The sequence below is a fragment of the Misgurnus anguillicaudatus genome, chromosome 3 (assembly GCF_027580225.2).
Source record: "Misgurnus anguillicaudatus chromosome 3, ASM2758022v2, whole genome shotgun sequence".
In the NCBI taxonomy this organism is placed as follows: Eukaryota; Metazoa; Chordata; class Actinopteri; order Cypriniformes; family Cobitidae; genus Misgurnus; species Misgurnus anguillicaudatus.
Window position 1 is genome coordinate 29,535,790 of NC_073339.2, and position 15,448 is coordinate 29,551,237.

General features: G+C 36.6%; 1 protein-coding gene across 2 annotated transcripts in view; it reads left to right on the forward strand.

Moving 5' to 3' along the window:
* The first annotated feature begins 1,095 nt into the window (after positions 1-1,095).
* Positions 1,096-15,448, forward strand: part of trim2a (tripartite motif containing 2a) — a 75,197-nt gene continuing 60,844 nt past the window's right edge. The window contains exons 1-2 of one of the 2 annotated variants that reach the window (XM_055205355.2): positions 1,096-1,252; positions 15,040-15,218. In XM_055205355.2, coding sequence (XP_055061330.2) covers positions 15,085-15,218 — 134 coding nt within the window. In that variant the 5' untranslated portion in view covers positions 1,096-1,252; positions 15,040-15,084. Of the gene's footprint in view, positions 1,253-7,878; positions 8,087-15,039; positions 15,219-15,448 lie in introns of those variants that run through there. The other variant, XM_055205354.2, reaches the window with a different exon arrangement.

Sequence of the window (15,448 nt, forward strand, 5' to 3'; positions counted from 1 at the left end):
TTCAATAAAAATAAAGTAAAATGTTTGAAAAGTGGAAATAAAGTGCCTATCTTGTGTTTATTAATAATAAAAGTATTTATTGGGTACGGTAAGGAGTCAGTGTAGGGAGGCCTTTTATTCTCCCAATAATGCAGCATCCATTTAATAATTTCAATAAATATAGCACTTAGTGTAACTTGTATAGCTATTTGCATTTACTAAACAAATAAAAATTTTGATAACATTGTTATATCACATTCGCTTTAAGAATCAGTTAATATTTCATATTTAGTTGATTTATAATGAAAGATACGGTAAAAAAAACGTTTATTATCATAACTGAAAACTATAAACTTGATTAATGAAATAAAAATTCTCCTTTTACCTACTGACCCTCAGTACTCTAGAGAATGTAATGCAATCCAGATCAATAAGTATAGATTTGGGACTACACATACATTACATTAAGTAATTAATGAGTTGTGAGACAAAATACTCTATATTATTTCGTTCTTAAAAGCTTATCAGAATAGGTTTTAAGTATTTTGTATGTCTTTTGTACTGAAATGTACCCATTTGTACTTAAATGAAATATTTCTTTGTGTAATAAAAGAATTTGCCACTAGTGGGTGATAAAACTTCTTTCAGCAGTACAATCGGTGTTTATCTTATGGAAAAACATTGACACAGATGCGATTACTGATTTCATAGCTATTAAATTGGCGGGTTCTTAAATAAATCCTCTTAACTTTGATTGTTAGAGGGTTTTTTTTGTTAGAGTAAGATGTGTGTCCTATCTATATATGAGCATTTGCTTGTTAAACTTCAGTAAATTGATATGGTTACAAAGTCAATGTCTAATTATCCTTAAATCTCACACATAATCTTAACAAGTCATTTAATAATTAATCGTGTCAGTATATTGTTCTCTCTACAAATATATATCTATAATATATATATATAAAATATTCTCATCCCTTCAGTTCAGTAATTCAGTTCACCCAAATGCCTCAAACCAGTCCTGATGTATCCGCCCTCACAACGCAGCACTTTGATCGCACAGCGCGTAACTCCGCCCCAACATTCAGTGAAACATTCTGATTGGTCACTTTATGAGGCTCCATTTGACAGCTACTGAAGACTGCACTGAGAGTTTGTTGTGAACATCAACTCACGTTTCATTAGGAAAGAATGAGTGATCCGTGAGAATCTGACCGTTATATTTGTTGGGATTCGTCATCGCCTTGCGCGGGAGAATAATCATGGAGATCACGTGAGTATTTATAATTATAGTCAATGTGAGAAAGCAGAAGATATTTTCCTAATGATGTGTTGCTTTGTGGTTATAGTGAGAGAATAGCTGTAATATTTTAGATTGCTGGTGGATTCTGCTGCATGCAACAGGTTTAGCAACTTTGTTTTGGACGACTGAGTCATTGGGGTTTAGTTATTAAACACAGTAAGCGTTTGTGTCGGCATCTTCACGAGTTTCCAAAGTTGTGCTCTAAATTTGTGGGAAAGAATTTTTTTCTAAATCACCTCATCCTGTCAGCAATAAGTTTTAATATGTTGCCATTTTGCTTTTTCAAATACGTGCTCGTTGTGCTGGGTGGCCTAATGTTACAAACTTTTTCAAATGTTACATTCAATATCATCTAATGGAGTTTCATTGGGGCTTATGCTATCAAATCATGTGGATTATAAGTAGGAATGACTTTATTGCAGTTATATTATTTTTGACATTATTGTACATGTTACTGAACTCAGTAAATGTCCTTTCAGAGGTTTAAATAATCTGAAGTTTACATGTACTGAAACATTTTCAGAAATTGTAAAATATTTACATCTCGTTTCTTTTTAAGCAGTCAGACACGAATAGCAACGAGGAATAGTACAATAACCACATAATTATGGTAATATGATCATATTGTCGTCGTAATATATGGCCATTAGAATACATTATTATATTTATACTATACTTTTCTTTTTTGTGGCTACTTCATTGTAACTTGACAGCCCTGTGCCCTTCCTGCCTGTCTGGAAGGAGTTTATCTTCACTTGCAGACTGTGCACTGACGCCTATTCAAGGAAACTATGCCAGTCTGATATGAGAAAATGTGTGTGTCTATGTATTCTCAAAAGCTAATCTTTTCAACCGTTTTCAACAGATTGCAACCGTATTGCCTGTTGCATGTAAATCACTCAAAGATTGCACCTCTAAATACCACCATCATAGTCATTGTATATATTTAAAGATGCTGCCACATACACGCATACTTATAATGACAGCTTTCTGTAACACTGCACCATATTTAAGCTGTCAGTCAATCTGAACACATCAGATGAACTGACATTGTGCAGTACTGTTTGGTTGAACTTACACTGACAGTTAAGAAATGTTGCTCACAGACATCATTTGGACATCTTGGGATGTAAACCTCACACACACACACAGCAGATAGGCTGCTGCGCAATAATGTCTAAGTGTCCTGGTTTGCATACAGGAAATTGTGGGTCATTATATTTTTAGTGTCACTACAAGACATGATTTTTCATACATTTTAATTCAGTCATTACAGAATTGCTACAACCATTCTGCTCTTCTCTATTCAACACCAGTGGATGGTGACTATATATGATCAAGTTTTAAATGGTTTAGCACAAGATACACAAAGAAATTATGTTTTATCTTTTGCTCCGTGTCTGACGTGCTGCACTTCTGCCTGTATGCAAAAATGCTCTCCAGTGTATAATGATTTGAATGGGGACACATTTGACTGCACACTACTAGTTTTTTTCTTGTGGGTAATAGTTAAATAAATGTGTGTTTGAGGCTACTTGCATTTGATCTCACTTTGGAAGTACACTAAAAGTGGCATTTTGTTTTCCTAAAACTTTGTTTTATTGCAGGATTCTCTGTTGTTTTTTATTGTCTCTTTTTTGTTATATAATAAAAACACAAAACGTGGTTTTATTAAAATCATGCATTCAGCATAAAGGAAATGTTCCCTTAAGGTGACAATTCAGTGCACAAACATCTCTCCATTGTCCTGGTGGTGATGAGGTCAAAGAAATAATCAATGATGTTGTTGATGACAATATTATTTTTATGGTTATTCCTTTGTTCAGTGCTGTAGTATCATCTTCCTGACTGTCACTACTTAAATAAATAGGATTTTTGTTAGCCTTATTACAAGTATTGATGATGCTGACACGACTCTTTTATGATGCTGAAATACTCTATATTTTACTTTGTTTTACAATGGTTGTGTGGTTTGTCGTGAGTTTTGGTTGTCCAACGTGGCCTGGTAGAGTCTGTGGTAAGGCCCTGATGAGATGATTTGTAATGGGGGAGGGACACTGTCAAGCAACCATGTGAGTCTGTGTTATGGATTTTGCCACATTGTCACCACAGGGTTAAATGACTTCCCAAGATTTGAGACTATTATGACTTATGAAATAGATTAGATTATGATTTAGACTAAAATTATCTTGATCTTGCCTCATTTAATGCTTCTTTCATTTACTGCATTGTCTTTTCTGAAACGAATACATAGCCTAGTAAAGGGACCTGCTGTCCATATAAGCTGCGAATGCTTTGCATACCCAAGCAATTTGTGGACTCACTAATTCATTAACACTATAAATTACTATAAATTTATTTTTAAATCACTGACTGTACCATGGTAATCTTCCTAGTTTTTGTTTAAAGCAAGGGTCTCAAACTCAACTGGCTTGGGGCCATTTCTGAGGTTGACATCTCAGAGGGGCCCAGACCTATTTTAACATAAAAAACACAATATTTCTGTAATTGTACTGTTTAAACGTTTATTATTTAATATAAACACTGCTTTTCTATCTTTTTATTATTTAGTAACAGTAAGTAAATCTTTTCTTAACCTTATCTTAAATAACTTTTTTACATTAAAACCTTGCACTTAACTAACAAATTCATTTCCTGAATACATTTATGAACTATTATACATTTTTTGCCGCCAAGTAGGGTTTCAGTTTTGATATATATCACCTAAACAAACACACCCCTACTCCAATAGAATCTGGACCTTCTTTTGATAGACTCACCCCACACATACGCAACCCAGGCAATGATGTCGGTTAATAGACATGCCCCTTACTGCTGATTGGATACAAGTGTTGTTTTGGTAGTCGGCCCGACTCCCTTTTCCAAAGTGTTTTTCAAAATTTTTAAAAGATTAAACTTCTCGGGTTAACGGAATCATGGGTTTTACACTGTTCATACTTAACCAGAGGTTAAAAGATAACCTTGGGTATTCATAATCTGACATTTCACACTGTCAGGTGTGTCCAACCCTGCTCCTACACACCTGTCTGTAATTATCAAACAACCCTGAACACTTCGATTAGCTGCTTCAGCTGTGTTTGATTGGGGTTATAACATTCTAACCCTGCTTCGTTTCACACTGCATGCGTTTGGCACCGCAATGTGGGGTTCATTTAAGGGATAACCCCTCTTCTAAATTACAAGTGTGAAACGGTCCTTAACCCAGGGTTAAGCCCAGTGTGATAAGCCCTCAAGTAATTTTCACGCTTTTAGTTTCAATATTTTTGTAATTGAAGCTTGCTAGAAACTCGATAATATTCAGTATTCCTGCATAATCATACTCTTCTGTTTGTTTTTCCAATATGTTATATACACAAACAATCCAATTTTACAGTTCTCAATGGGGCAGTCAAAAACCTGATATAGGCCTTGAATGTATGATGACACATTTTAATGTGTGGATGTCTGTATGTGCCTGTAATCTTTTTTGTTCATTAGCTAATCGTAATGCTTACTGTATCCACCCTTTTCTCGAACATGGAAGTAAGTGATGTGACGTATTTCCCTTCCTGTGCGAGACTTCCGGTATTGCGGAAAGACGGAAAATCTCGTCATTGGCGGGGAAGCGTTTTCTCTTGATTGACGAGATATCTCGTCAATGGCGGCGAAAGTGTTAATTGCAATTCAATTCTTGAATTTGAATTGAATTTGAATTGATGTCAAAAACAGGATCTAGAATTACAATTCGAATTTGAATTAAAGGAAAAAATTCAAAGAAATTCATATACATATTGTACAGTAAGTGAAGTGTTAAAAAATTAAGCTTTCAGTATATGTCAGATATGTAATTTTGTGGAACACGATGGAACATGACTTCATTTCCCAGAATGTTTTACTTTAACCAAGTATTTAAAATTATTGCCAAACAATTTTCCAAAGTAACTTTCCCAACACTGAATGTATGTGAGATTCTTTCTCTTGTGTGACTGTGGGATTTCTTTGAATTGCCATGAATTTAATTCCACTTCCTGTCATTCCAATTCAAATTCAACTTCAACTTCCTGTAGGGCGGAGTCAATTCAATTCAAATTCCAATTCATAAATTGAATGGAGGCCAATTCTGAAATTCTGAATTGTGCACAAGCCTGATGTCAGTCATTTTGGATTTCATAATAAACATCAAACAGCCTGCCAAACAGCACATTTGTGTCCTTCGCTATAGACTACCATTAGCTTTAGTGGCTCACCAGAAGTGATAAACAAGAAAGCACAAAGATGGCAGCACCCAAATTTACGTCATGAAACAGGTGGATTGTCTAAAATGTTTGTTTGTGTATGTGGTTCGACTGACTAACAGAAACCGTTCAGTGTATTTGGCATCAATTCTTGTGGATTTCACATCCTTGTTTACATTTAATTAGGAATAGGAATCTGTAAGTGCAAGTATTAGTGGGTCAAGTGTTGACCAAAAAGATGAAGCTAAAGACTGCTGCTCGGGTTGAGTTAGGTAGGTTGTTCCCCAAGTGAGGTACAGTCAAAGTTAAGGTGTGGTACCGCAAGTCGTCATTCCTGTGCGGATGCACTTGGAAAACTGAGTTAAGAGTTTATGTCAGGTTGTGGAAAAAATGCATGATACTGGACACTTATGTGTGATACTTCATTGTAATTGTGGTTATTTTGCATTCTAAGGCAAGGCTGTTGCCTGGTTACAAAAAGCTTTCATTAAACTTGCATCTTCCTGTCTAGCAGCATACTGTGATTTATACTGAGAGGAAGCAGCAAAGTGGTAGATCTAAATTTTACATCATTGAAAACATCCTGTTTAAAAGGCCTTTTAGTGTTTTGTGTCCTATATGTGGATAACAGCCAAAGAAACAAACATGTAGCATCATTTTCCAATTATAGTCTGCCATGATTAATGTTTGTTTGTGTTTTTGTTGTTTGTTTGATGTGGTCAGTCTTTTTAGTCATCAATCTGGTTGAGTTAGGCCAACACGCAGGGACTGTTGCCAAGTCAGGTCATATATAAAAATGCTGACCTTAGTTCTTTGAAAAGAACTGTGTTGGGCTGGACTATTTGTGTATAACGGCATAACAAAGCTGAACTGGACTGGATGCTTGGCAGTGAAGCTTTGCTAGCTGCATTATGAAAAAAACTAGGATTTGTCTTTGGAATAGTAAGTAAACCCAATAATTATAGTGTGAAAAGTTCTGGTGTTGGTGCACACATGAATGTGTTTTGGCACTCCTACTAACTGTTTTACTAATGCTATAGTGTATTGTTTTTTTTTATGTTTTATCGTTATGCAATTACTTAAATGTCTGTAAATAAATACATCAGAAAGATTTTGCTGTTTATATGCATTTTGTAAGTGCTTGTAAAATACACCTACACTTGTCCTTAAAGTTTTTATGTGTTAGAAACAGGAAAAATGGGCATGTGTGAGGATCTGAGCGACTTTGATAAGGGCCAAATTGCGATTGCTAGATGACCAGATGGTCAGAGCATCTCCAAAACTGCAGCTCTTGTGGGCGATGCACATGGGGAACAAAGGCTGACCTGTGTGGTCCGATTCAACAGACGAGCTACGGCCGCTGAAATTGCTGAAAAAGTGAATGCTGGTTCTGATAGAAAGGTATGGTGGAGTCCATGCCTCGGCGGGTCAGGGCTGTTTTGGTGGCAAAAAGGGGACCTACACAATATCAGGCAGCTGATCGGTGTATAGTATGATTTAAAGGTGGGTCATATTTGCTTTTATTTATTTTAACACTGTGCCTTGCTTGCTTGTGAACAAACATTAGACTGCTAGCCTTGAGAAATCCATCTGGACAGTGCTGTCATCCAGGCTGCTTTTCAGATCGAGAATATGAAGTCAGTTTCATTTCTTATTTCATCTGCAGCATAGGCCGATAGAATAGAAAGCATAATTAAATTACACAAGGGGTGGGGCATGTCAGCATAGATTTACACAAGTGCCAAAATCATTCCGTGATACAATTCATGACACTACAGGTATACTGTACTTTCCTAACCAATATATCTATCTATGATGTGGTGTAGAATTACAACTGGTTTATGATGCAAATGTACAAGAGAATCACAGATGTTCAGAATGTGATTGCGATCAGAAGCCAAGCTTTTGCCTCATGCTTTACTACACAGCAAATCATCAGTGTTAAATGTACACTGCTGGTGTTTATATGAGTAACACCAGACCTGGTGGTCCCCATTATATACACCAGCAGTGTTGATTTAACACTGGTGATTTTGCTGTGTAATTTCCTCTTGTGTGGATGCTGTTCCTGCACACAATAACCCTTTATATAATTTTAACAACATCTGTTAACATTTTTATATATTCTTTGCTAGAGCTCGCTATTACTAACTATATTCATATTGATCAAGTTTTTATGCCCTGCCCTACAGTGAGTCAGCACTGATGATGTGTGCAGACAGAAGCATGTGTCTGATTGGCTTGCTTGTTTGCTCTCTCTCTCTCTCTCTCTCTCTCTCTCCCTCTGTCTCTCTCTCTCCTAATGTTCCATTGGCTAAGAAACTGACCCACATGGGCCGTGTCAGCCTTCATCCCCCTCACCATCATCTTCTCTACAAAACAGTCAGGAATTACATCACAATCCCACAATGCTTTGCAGAGGGTGCTGTAGTGACTTTGCATTTGGAGAGTTGCTGATAGGAGACATAATATTATAAGAGTGGGAGAGACAGTGAGTGTTTACATTGCCAGCTGATGAATGTTGTTGAAAGCGAAAAAATGGTGTGGCTTTACTGAAGACCTTGAAAAAGTGAGTATACCCATAGCTCTGACCGATCCAGTTATCCTTCACCAGCATGTTACGATCCATTATTATCTCTTTAATGGTTAAACAGTGCTCAAAAATCTTCTGTGCTTTGTCTGATGGTGTTTTGAGAATAGCTTGATGGTAGGTATCAGTACAGTTTGTTCTGATATGCTCAGTGATTGCTTATGGTAATTGTCAGTAGTGGGATTTTTTATTTTCATGCAAGTGACAGTGCTGCATTATTGCTAATCAGATTAGTTTGCACATCTGGATGGATGATATACAAGATTGCACTTGATGTAAGTTAAAGGATGGCTAAAAACTAAATGCATTATAGCAAGAATTGTAACTTTTGATGTTCAGTGTAACATAACAGTGAATATATTTTATGCTATCTAATATGTACTACATTGAATACTTTTTAATTTTAATAAGAACATTTCATTTGTGTCGTGCACTCTGATGTCATAGAGACACTGTGGACCAGATGTCTTATATTATGTAACAGACCTAGAGGGGGACGGCAAGCTGAAAACAAAGAGGATGGGTTTTTTAAGCATATGCTTGGAAAAAATAGATCTATCCAGCAAGTGATGTGTCAGGTTTAGGGCTGCACGGCATTGAAGAAAAATGTTATACGCGACAACTTGTTAATTAAATAATGTGATATGCAATACGATAATGCTTCAGTTTATTATTTAGTTTAGAATATATTTAATAACTAAAAACGTAAAAAGCATATATGTTTCACAGTCTTTTTTGGAAGATTCTGTCTCAATGCTGTTTGCATCAAACTAAAACTTTGATTATACATAGATACACTCACCTAAAGGATTATTAGGAACACCTGTTCAATTTCTCATTACTGCGATTATCTAATCAACCAATCACATGGCAGTTGCTTCAATGCATTTAGGGGTCTGGTCAAGACAATCTCCTGAAGTCCAAACTGAATGTCAGAATTTTGAGTGTGGCATGGTTGTTTGTGCCAGACAGGCCGGTCTGAGTATTTCACAATCTGCTCAGTTACTGGGATTTTCACGCACAAACATTTCTATGGTTTACAAAAAATGGTGTGAAAAGTGAAAAACATCCAGTATGCGGCAGTCCTGTGGGCAAAAATGCCTTGTTGATGCTAGAGGTCAGAGGAGAATTGGCCGATAGAAGAGCTTTGACAGAAAATACCACTCGATACAACCGAGGTATGCAGCAAAGCATTTGTGAAGCCACAACATGCACAACCTTGAGGCGGACGGGCTACAACAGCAGAAGGCCCCACGGGGTACCACTCATCTCCACTACAAATAGGTAAAAGAGGCTACAATTTGCACGAGCTCACCAAAATTGGACAGACTGGAAAAATGTTGCCTGGTCTGATGAGTCTCAATTTCTGTTGAGACATTCAGATGGTAGATTCAGAATTTGGCGTAAACAGAATGAGAACATGGATCCATCCTGCATTGTTACCCCTGTGCAGGCTGGTGGTGGTGTAATGGTGTAGGGGATGGTTTCTTGGCACACTGTAGGCCACTTAGTGCCAATTGGGCATCGTTTAAATGCCGCGGCCTACCTGAGCATTGTTTCTGACCATGCCCATCCCTTTATGACCACCATGTAACCATCCTCGGATGGCTACTTCCAGCAGGATAATGCACCATGTGACAAAGCTCGAATCATTTCAAATTGGTTTCTTGAACATGACAATGAGTTCACTGTACTAAAATGGCCCCCACAGTCACCTAATCTCAACCGAATAGAGCATCTTTGGGATGTGGTGGAACGGGAGCTTTGTGCCCTGGATGTGGATCCCACAAATCTCCATCAACTGCAAGATGCTGTCCTCTCAAAATGGGCCAACATTTCTAAAGAATGCTTTCAGCACCTTGTTGAATCAATGCCACATAGAATTAAGGCAGTTCTGAAGGTGAAATGGGGTCAAACACAGTATTAGTATGGTGTTCCTAATAATCCTTTAGGTGAGTGTATATCTTTCAGCCCTAGTCAGGTTCATAACTGATGTCATGCAAAAGAAGTTTTATTTTCTTTTTGAGCTAGATAAATATTTAGGCTTAAAGGCGGAGTGCACAATGTTTGAAAGCCAATGTTGATATTTGAAATCACCTAAACATACACGCCCCTACCCCAATAGAATCTGGACCTTCTTTTGATAGACCTGCCCCACACATACGCAACCCCGGTAAGGATGTCGGTTAGTAGACACGGCCCTTACTGCTGATTGGCTGCAAGTGTGTTTTGGTAATCGGCCCAACACCCTTTTCCAAAGCGTTTTTCAAACATTGTGCACTCCGCCTTTAAAATTATAATTTGTGGACATATCTAAATACCTGTTGTACTGTATTGTGAGTCCATACCTGATGTACTATTCATTTCATGTTATGTTCAGGTGTTCTTTCTTTGTACACATGAGCCAGACAGAGATCTCACTATCAGCATCTTACACCATGAGCACTGTTTTGAAGACAAAATCATTTTGACACGTAACACATGTGGCATCTTGAGTGTGTACAATGTGAAATTTAACGCTTTAATCTTTACATGCAGGTAGATGTTTTAATTCAGAAAGGTATCATATGTGAACAGACATTTCTTTTTTGCTCTGGTTCAGATATCCTGACCTTGTTACATTTCTCTTTGTTGCTGGTGATGTATTCTTAGTGAAGCTCTTTTCCATGAGAATGAGGGGTGGATGGATTTGATGGCTATACAATATAACAATTTGGCTGTGTCCTGCTTCTGTGCATCTCACTGATCTACAGAGTTTTGACATGGCCTACATTGCAAGATAATCTGCACTAAATATGCCATGCGAACCATGTAATATCTTAATCTCAGATGGCAGTGTGTTGATTTTTTTGCCTATGAGATCTTTAATGCCTGCCTTAGTTCCACTAGCCAACGGTCAGCTGATTTTAAGTTGTACGGTTTGTTTCCCAGGAAGCACATGTAATGATAATGTTTATCCTTGTATATGCTTAAGTGCTATGATTAGGTCCCCAGTGCTTCTATCAACCTAGAAAATGTGAAAAAGATCAACCCAGTAACTTTCTCTATACAAGCATGTGAAAAAATAGGTAATTGAAATTTGGCTCCCCCTGTGATGTCAGAAGGGGATAATATCGCCCCTTAATCTGCCATATCCAACCACGGCACTGCCATTTAGTGCAGAGATCAGCTCATTTGCATTTAAGGACACACCCAAAAACGGCACATTGTTGCTCACACCTTCAAAGTGGCAATTTTAACATGTTATAATAAATTATATGGAATTTTGAGCTAAAACTTCACATACGTACTCTGGGGACACCAAAGATTTATTTGACATCTTAAAAAAGTTTTGTGAAATGTCCCCTTTAAATCTTTTATTGTTCACAGAAAACAAAGGGACAACTATGAGTTTTGCCACCTAGTGGACTTGATTAGTGCAAGCAATTCCAGGCAAATGTCATAAGTTCAAGATACAATTTTTATTTCTTTTCTCAACTGTAGGCGTACATAGCTTTATGCACACAGTATGCATGTCAATCCAAAATTGTTACCTTCAGCTACATCCAATGCAGATAACACCTTCAATTTTCCCTTTATAAGCTTACAGATACCACACCATAGCAGTCTGTTTTTAGACATTGTCTAAATGCCTGTTTTAGAGCTTGACTTGTACAGAGCACTCTGTGGTCAGTGATTTGCAGATGAATCGTTCGGTGCTGCTCAGCACATCTGGCCTTGAAATTCTGGTCAGCTTTTTGCATTTTGTGCAATGTAAGAAAAGCTTTTAAAGGCCTAATGAATTATTTACAGCAAGGGTTTCTGTTCTACAAATGCCTCAGTGCCGTTGATCACTGCTCTTCGACCATCTGCAAATCTGATGAAAGGATGATAGTACTGCTAATAGCTTCAGAACTAAATTGTCAGATCTAAAATGTTCACCAAACCATTGTGCCTTTATTTGTAAGATGTATCCTAGTCAACATTTGAAGTGGATCAAAAAAGTTAATCAAAGTTGTCCTATGATGAGAATTGGTACACATTTTGGTTTTAGTACAACTTTTAGGTTTTGATATACTTCAAATGTTTATTAGTGTTAAAAGGGAGCAACCTACAAAAATAATTAAATATGACATGACATGAGCTTAGCCTACATGCTAGTCCTTATGGTGCATCAGAGAACACTGACATGCTTATTATGTTTTTCCAAGGGTTTGTGGAATAACAGTTTGTCATGTGACTATAGAATGTGTCAACTTTTTAAATTCTTTTTATTACATTTTAACTATACACAATACATCATATACATACCATAGACTGTAAAAAAAGATAGACGATGCCGGTTCGCTCTCTTCCATTGGTAAAAAAGTGAAGATGCTTCGGTCAATTGGCTTTTTCTCAAGACTATTCTTACTAAATTCAACTTTCATGAGAGAATATATTCTTTTCCAAATGCTAGAATTAAAATAAACGGTAACCTGTCGAAGACCATTACATTGTAGAGGGGCACTAGACAGGGATGTACTCTATTCCCTATGCTCTTCGCATTGTTTATTGAACCTCTGGGGCAGTGGATCAGGGAAAACTAAAAAATTAAAGGTATTAGCTTCAGAGACGACGAACATAAAATAGCTTTTTTTGCCAACAACATATTAGTTTACCTGAAGGACCCAACTGAATTGTTAGTTGAGCTGTTTGAAACATTACAAACCTTTATTCTAAAATATTCTAAAACACATAATAATCCCCCAAACGAAATTAATAAAATGTATTCTTTAAAATGTGATCATACATATATTAAATATTTAGGATTAAATATTCCCAAGGATACGAACAATTTAGAAATGCTTAATTATGGCCATATTAATAAAAAACTTTTAAAATAAAACAATAAACTTTTTAAAATTAAAAATGTTTAACTTCTAGGATTAAGCAAAATATACTACCGAGATTGCTATTTCTGTTCCAGTCTTTACCGGATTCCTTACCTAAAAAACAGTTCTCAGAGTTAGTGGGAAATTGTTTTCCAGATTCATATGGCAAGGCAAGAAGCCAAAGTTAAAATTTAAAACCTTACAGCTAAAGATAAAGGAGGGGTCGCCTTTCCATGTTTACAAAAATACTTCCGGGCAGCAAAGTTGAGATTTATTGTCTGCTGGTGCAATTCAGAATACAAAGCAAGATGGAAGGACATAGAAAGTGGCCGGTTTGACGAGATCCCTATTCAAGCGGTCATTGCAGATAAAAAATGTAATCAAAACTATGTGCTAAGAAAGGAATCACTGCTTATTGTTCGATTAAGGACAATTATTGGATTTTAATTTCCTAAAAGAAAAACTCAATTTAGACTCCAAGGATTTTTTCAGATACCTTCAGCTCTGAAAACATTTCTGTCAGAAAATTAAAAAGGGGACTGATGAAGACCCAAATAAGGGTGCTCTAGTTAAAATTTTCTGTTCAGCTTATAAGGCTGAACCAATGTTAAAGACTATTACTAAACTATATAGAGCTCTGAAGGACATGCAAGGACTCTGTACATCAAGGAGAGATGGGAGAAAGAAAGTGGTATCCCCATCTCTACTGAGGACTGGAAAATATATGTGAATTACAATTTCTGGTTCTTCCTATCGGAGAGAATTCTGCTGGAAAAAAACGACTCGGTTTTTCATTACTCCAAAACAAAAACAAAAAAATTTCTAGGCAACTCAAATTGTTGGAGACTTTGTGGTTTACAGTTGGTTCAGTTTTGGTCTGAATGGATAGAGTTTAACCCCTATTGAACCAAATGTTTTTTTGCTATAGAACATATGTTTTGTGTTTTATATAAATTTATATCCCGTTTCTTTGTAAATAGTTTTTGCTACAATTGGATTATAATTTAAAGAAATATATTGATCGATCTTTGTCATGAAGAACTTTTTAAATGCTGTAAAAATGACAAATGTCAAAAACTGATGTAGTGAAATTGTCCGAAATGTCGTTCCAATAAAAACTAAAATATAAAAAAAAGAAAAGAGAAGAGAAGCTGCCAGTGTCCCAATCTGGCGCTGACATCTTGGGTCTTGAGTCTGCGCAGTAGCGATTTCGGGACCAGTCCTGTGCAGTAGTGAGCAAGAAGTAAAGCCATGAAAGCAAGGCCCCGCCCTCGTTCTTGCAGAATGCGCATATCACATGATATCACAGATGTCAATCATGACGTCACACCACCGTTTTTATAGCATAAAATAACTAACTAACAAATTTATTTTAAAAACAAACACTTGAATTTACATCAACGTGATAAAACTACAATAAATGACAGAAACCAGCTTCGGAAAAAAGAAATTTGAAGTGTAATTAAATTTAGTTGGTCTCAAGTTCCATTGAATAACATGGGGGAGGCGGGGTTTATGATCTATAATACAGTCACTGGGGGGTGATGTTTTGGCTTCACTTTTCGGGGCTTGTGCTGCACGCTTGATATACATTTCCATGTAATGTAACACGAACAAGAAAAAAAACTATTGACTAATGACCTTTTTTTTTCACATGCTTGCAGATAATGATTTACCATAACTAAGTTACTGGGTTGATCTTTTTCACATTTTCTAGGTTGATAGAAGCACTGGGACCCAATTATATAGTAGCACTTAAACATGGAAAAGTCCCCTTTAATGTCTCCAAACTAAAATATAAATTATATTTACTTGTGACATACAGTACCTTCTGAACAAAAGGTTGATTTTTTTTAATAAACATGACTTTCCACATCATCCAAACCCACCTTATTTCAATCTGTGAAAGCTTTCTTTGTGTAGGCAGCTAATCTTAACTTATTTTATCTTTTTCACTTTTTGTACAAAGTTACCTATAAACAAAGATGACCACATCCATCATAAGGAGTTGATGTTGATTTAAGTTGATTTAGCTTTATAGTATTTTAACTCTAATAACTCTTCGACTCCTCTCGACAGGGTCCTAGATGAAAGAGTGTGGGAGGTGTTTGGTCGAGTATTAGGATGGCCGCTGAAGCTTCAACCCTCCCTAGCCCCGTGGTATGTCAGATTGACAAACAGTTCCTGATTTGCAGCATCTGTCTGGATCGCTACAACAATCCCAAAGTCCTCCCCTGCCTCCACACCTTCTGTGAAAGGTACTTCCTCCTTGAAACTTAGATTATTACTTAGATTATTAATGGCACATGTATTTATTTGTTGTCAAGCAGGGATAGAAGTATATGGCATACTTTTTACTTGAGAGAGAGAGAGCAATACTTTGTGGATTTTAATTTCTTTCTCTAATCTCTCTCTACATCCACAAAGAAATGCTTTTGGACCAAAATATAGCTAAACATTTAGGGTACAGTACTGTATGTGATTTGCC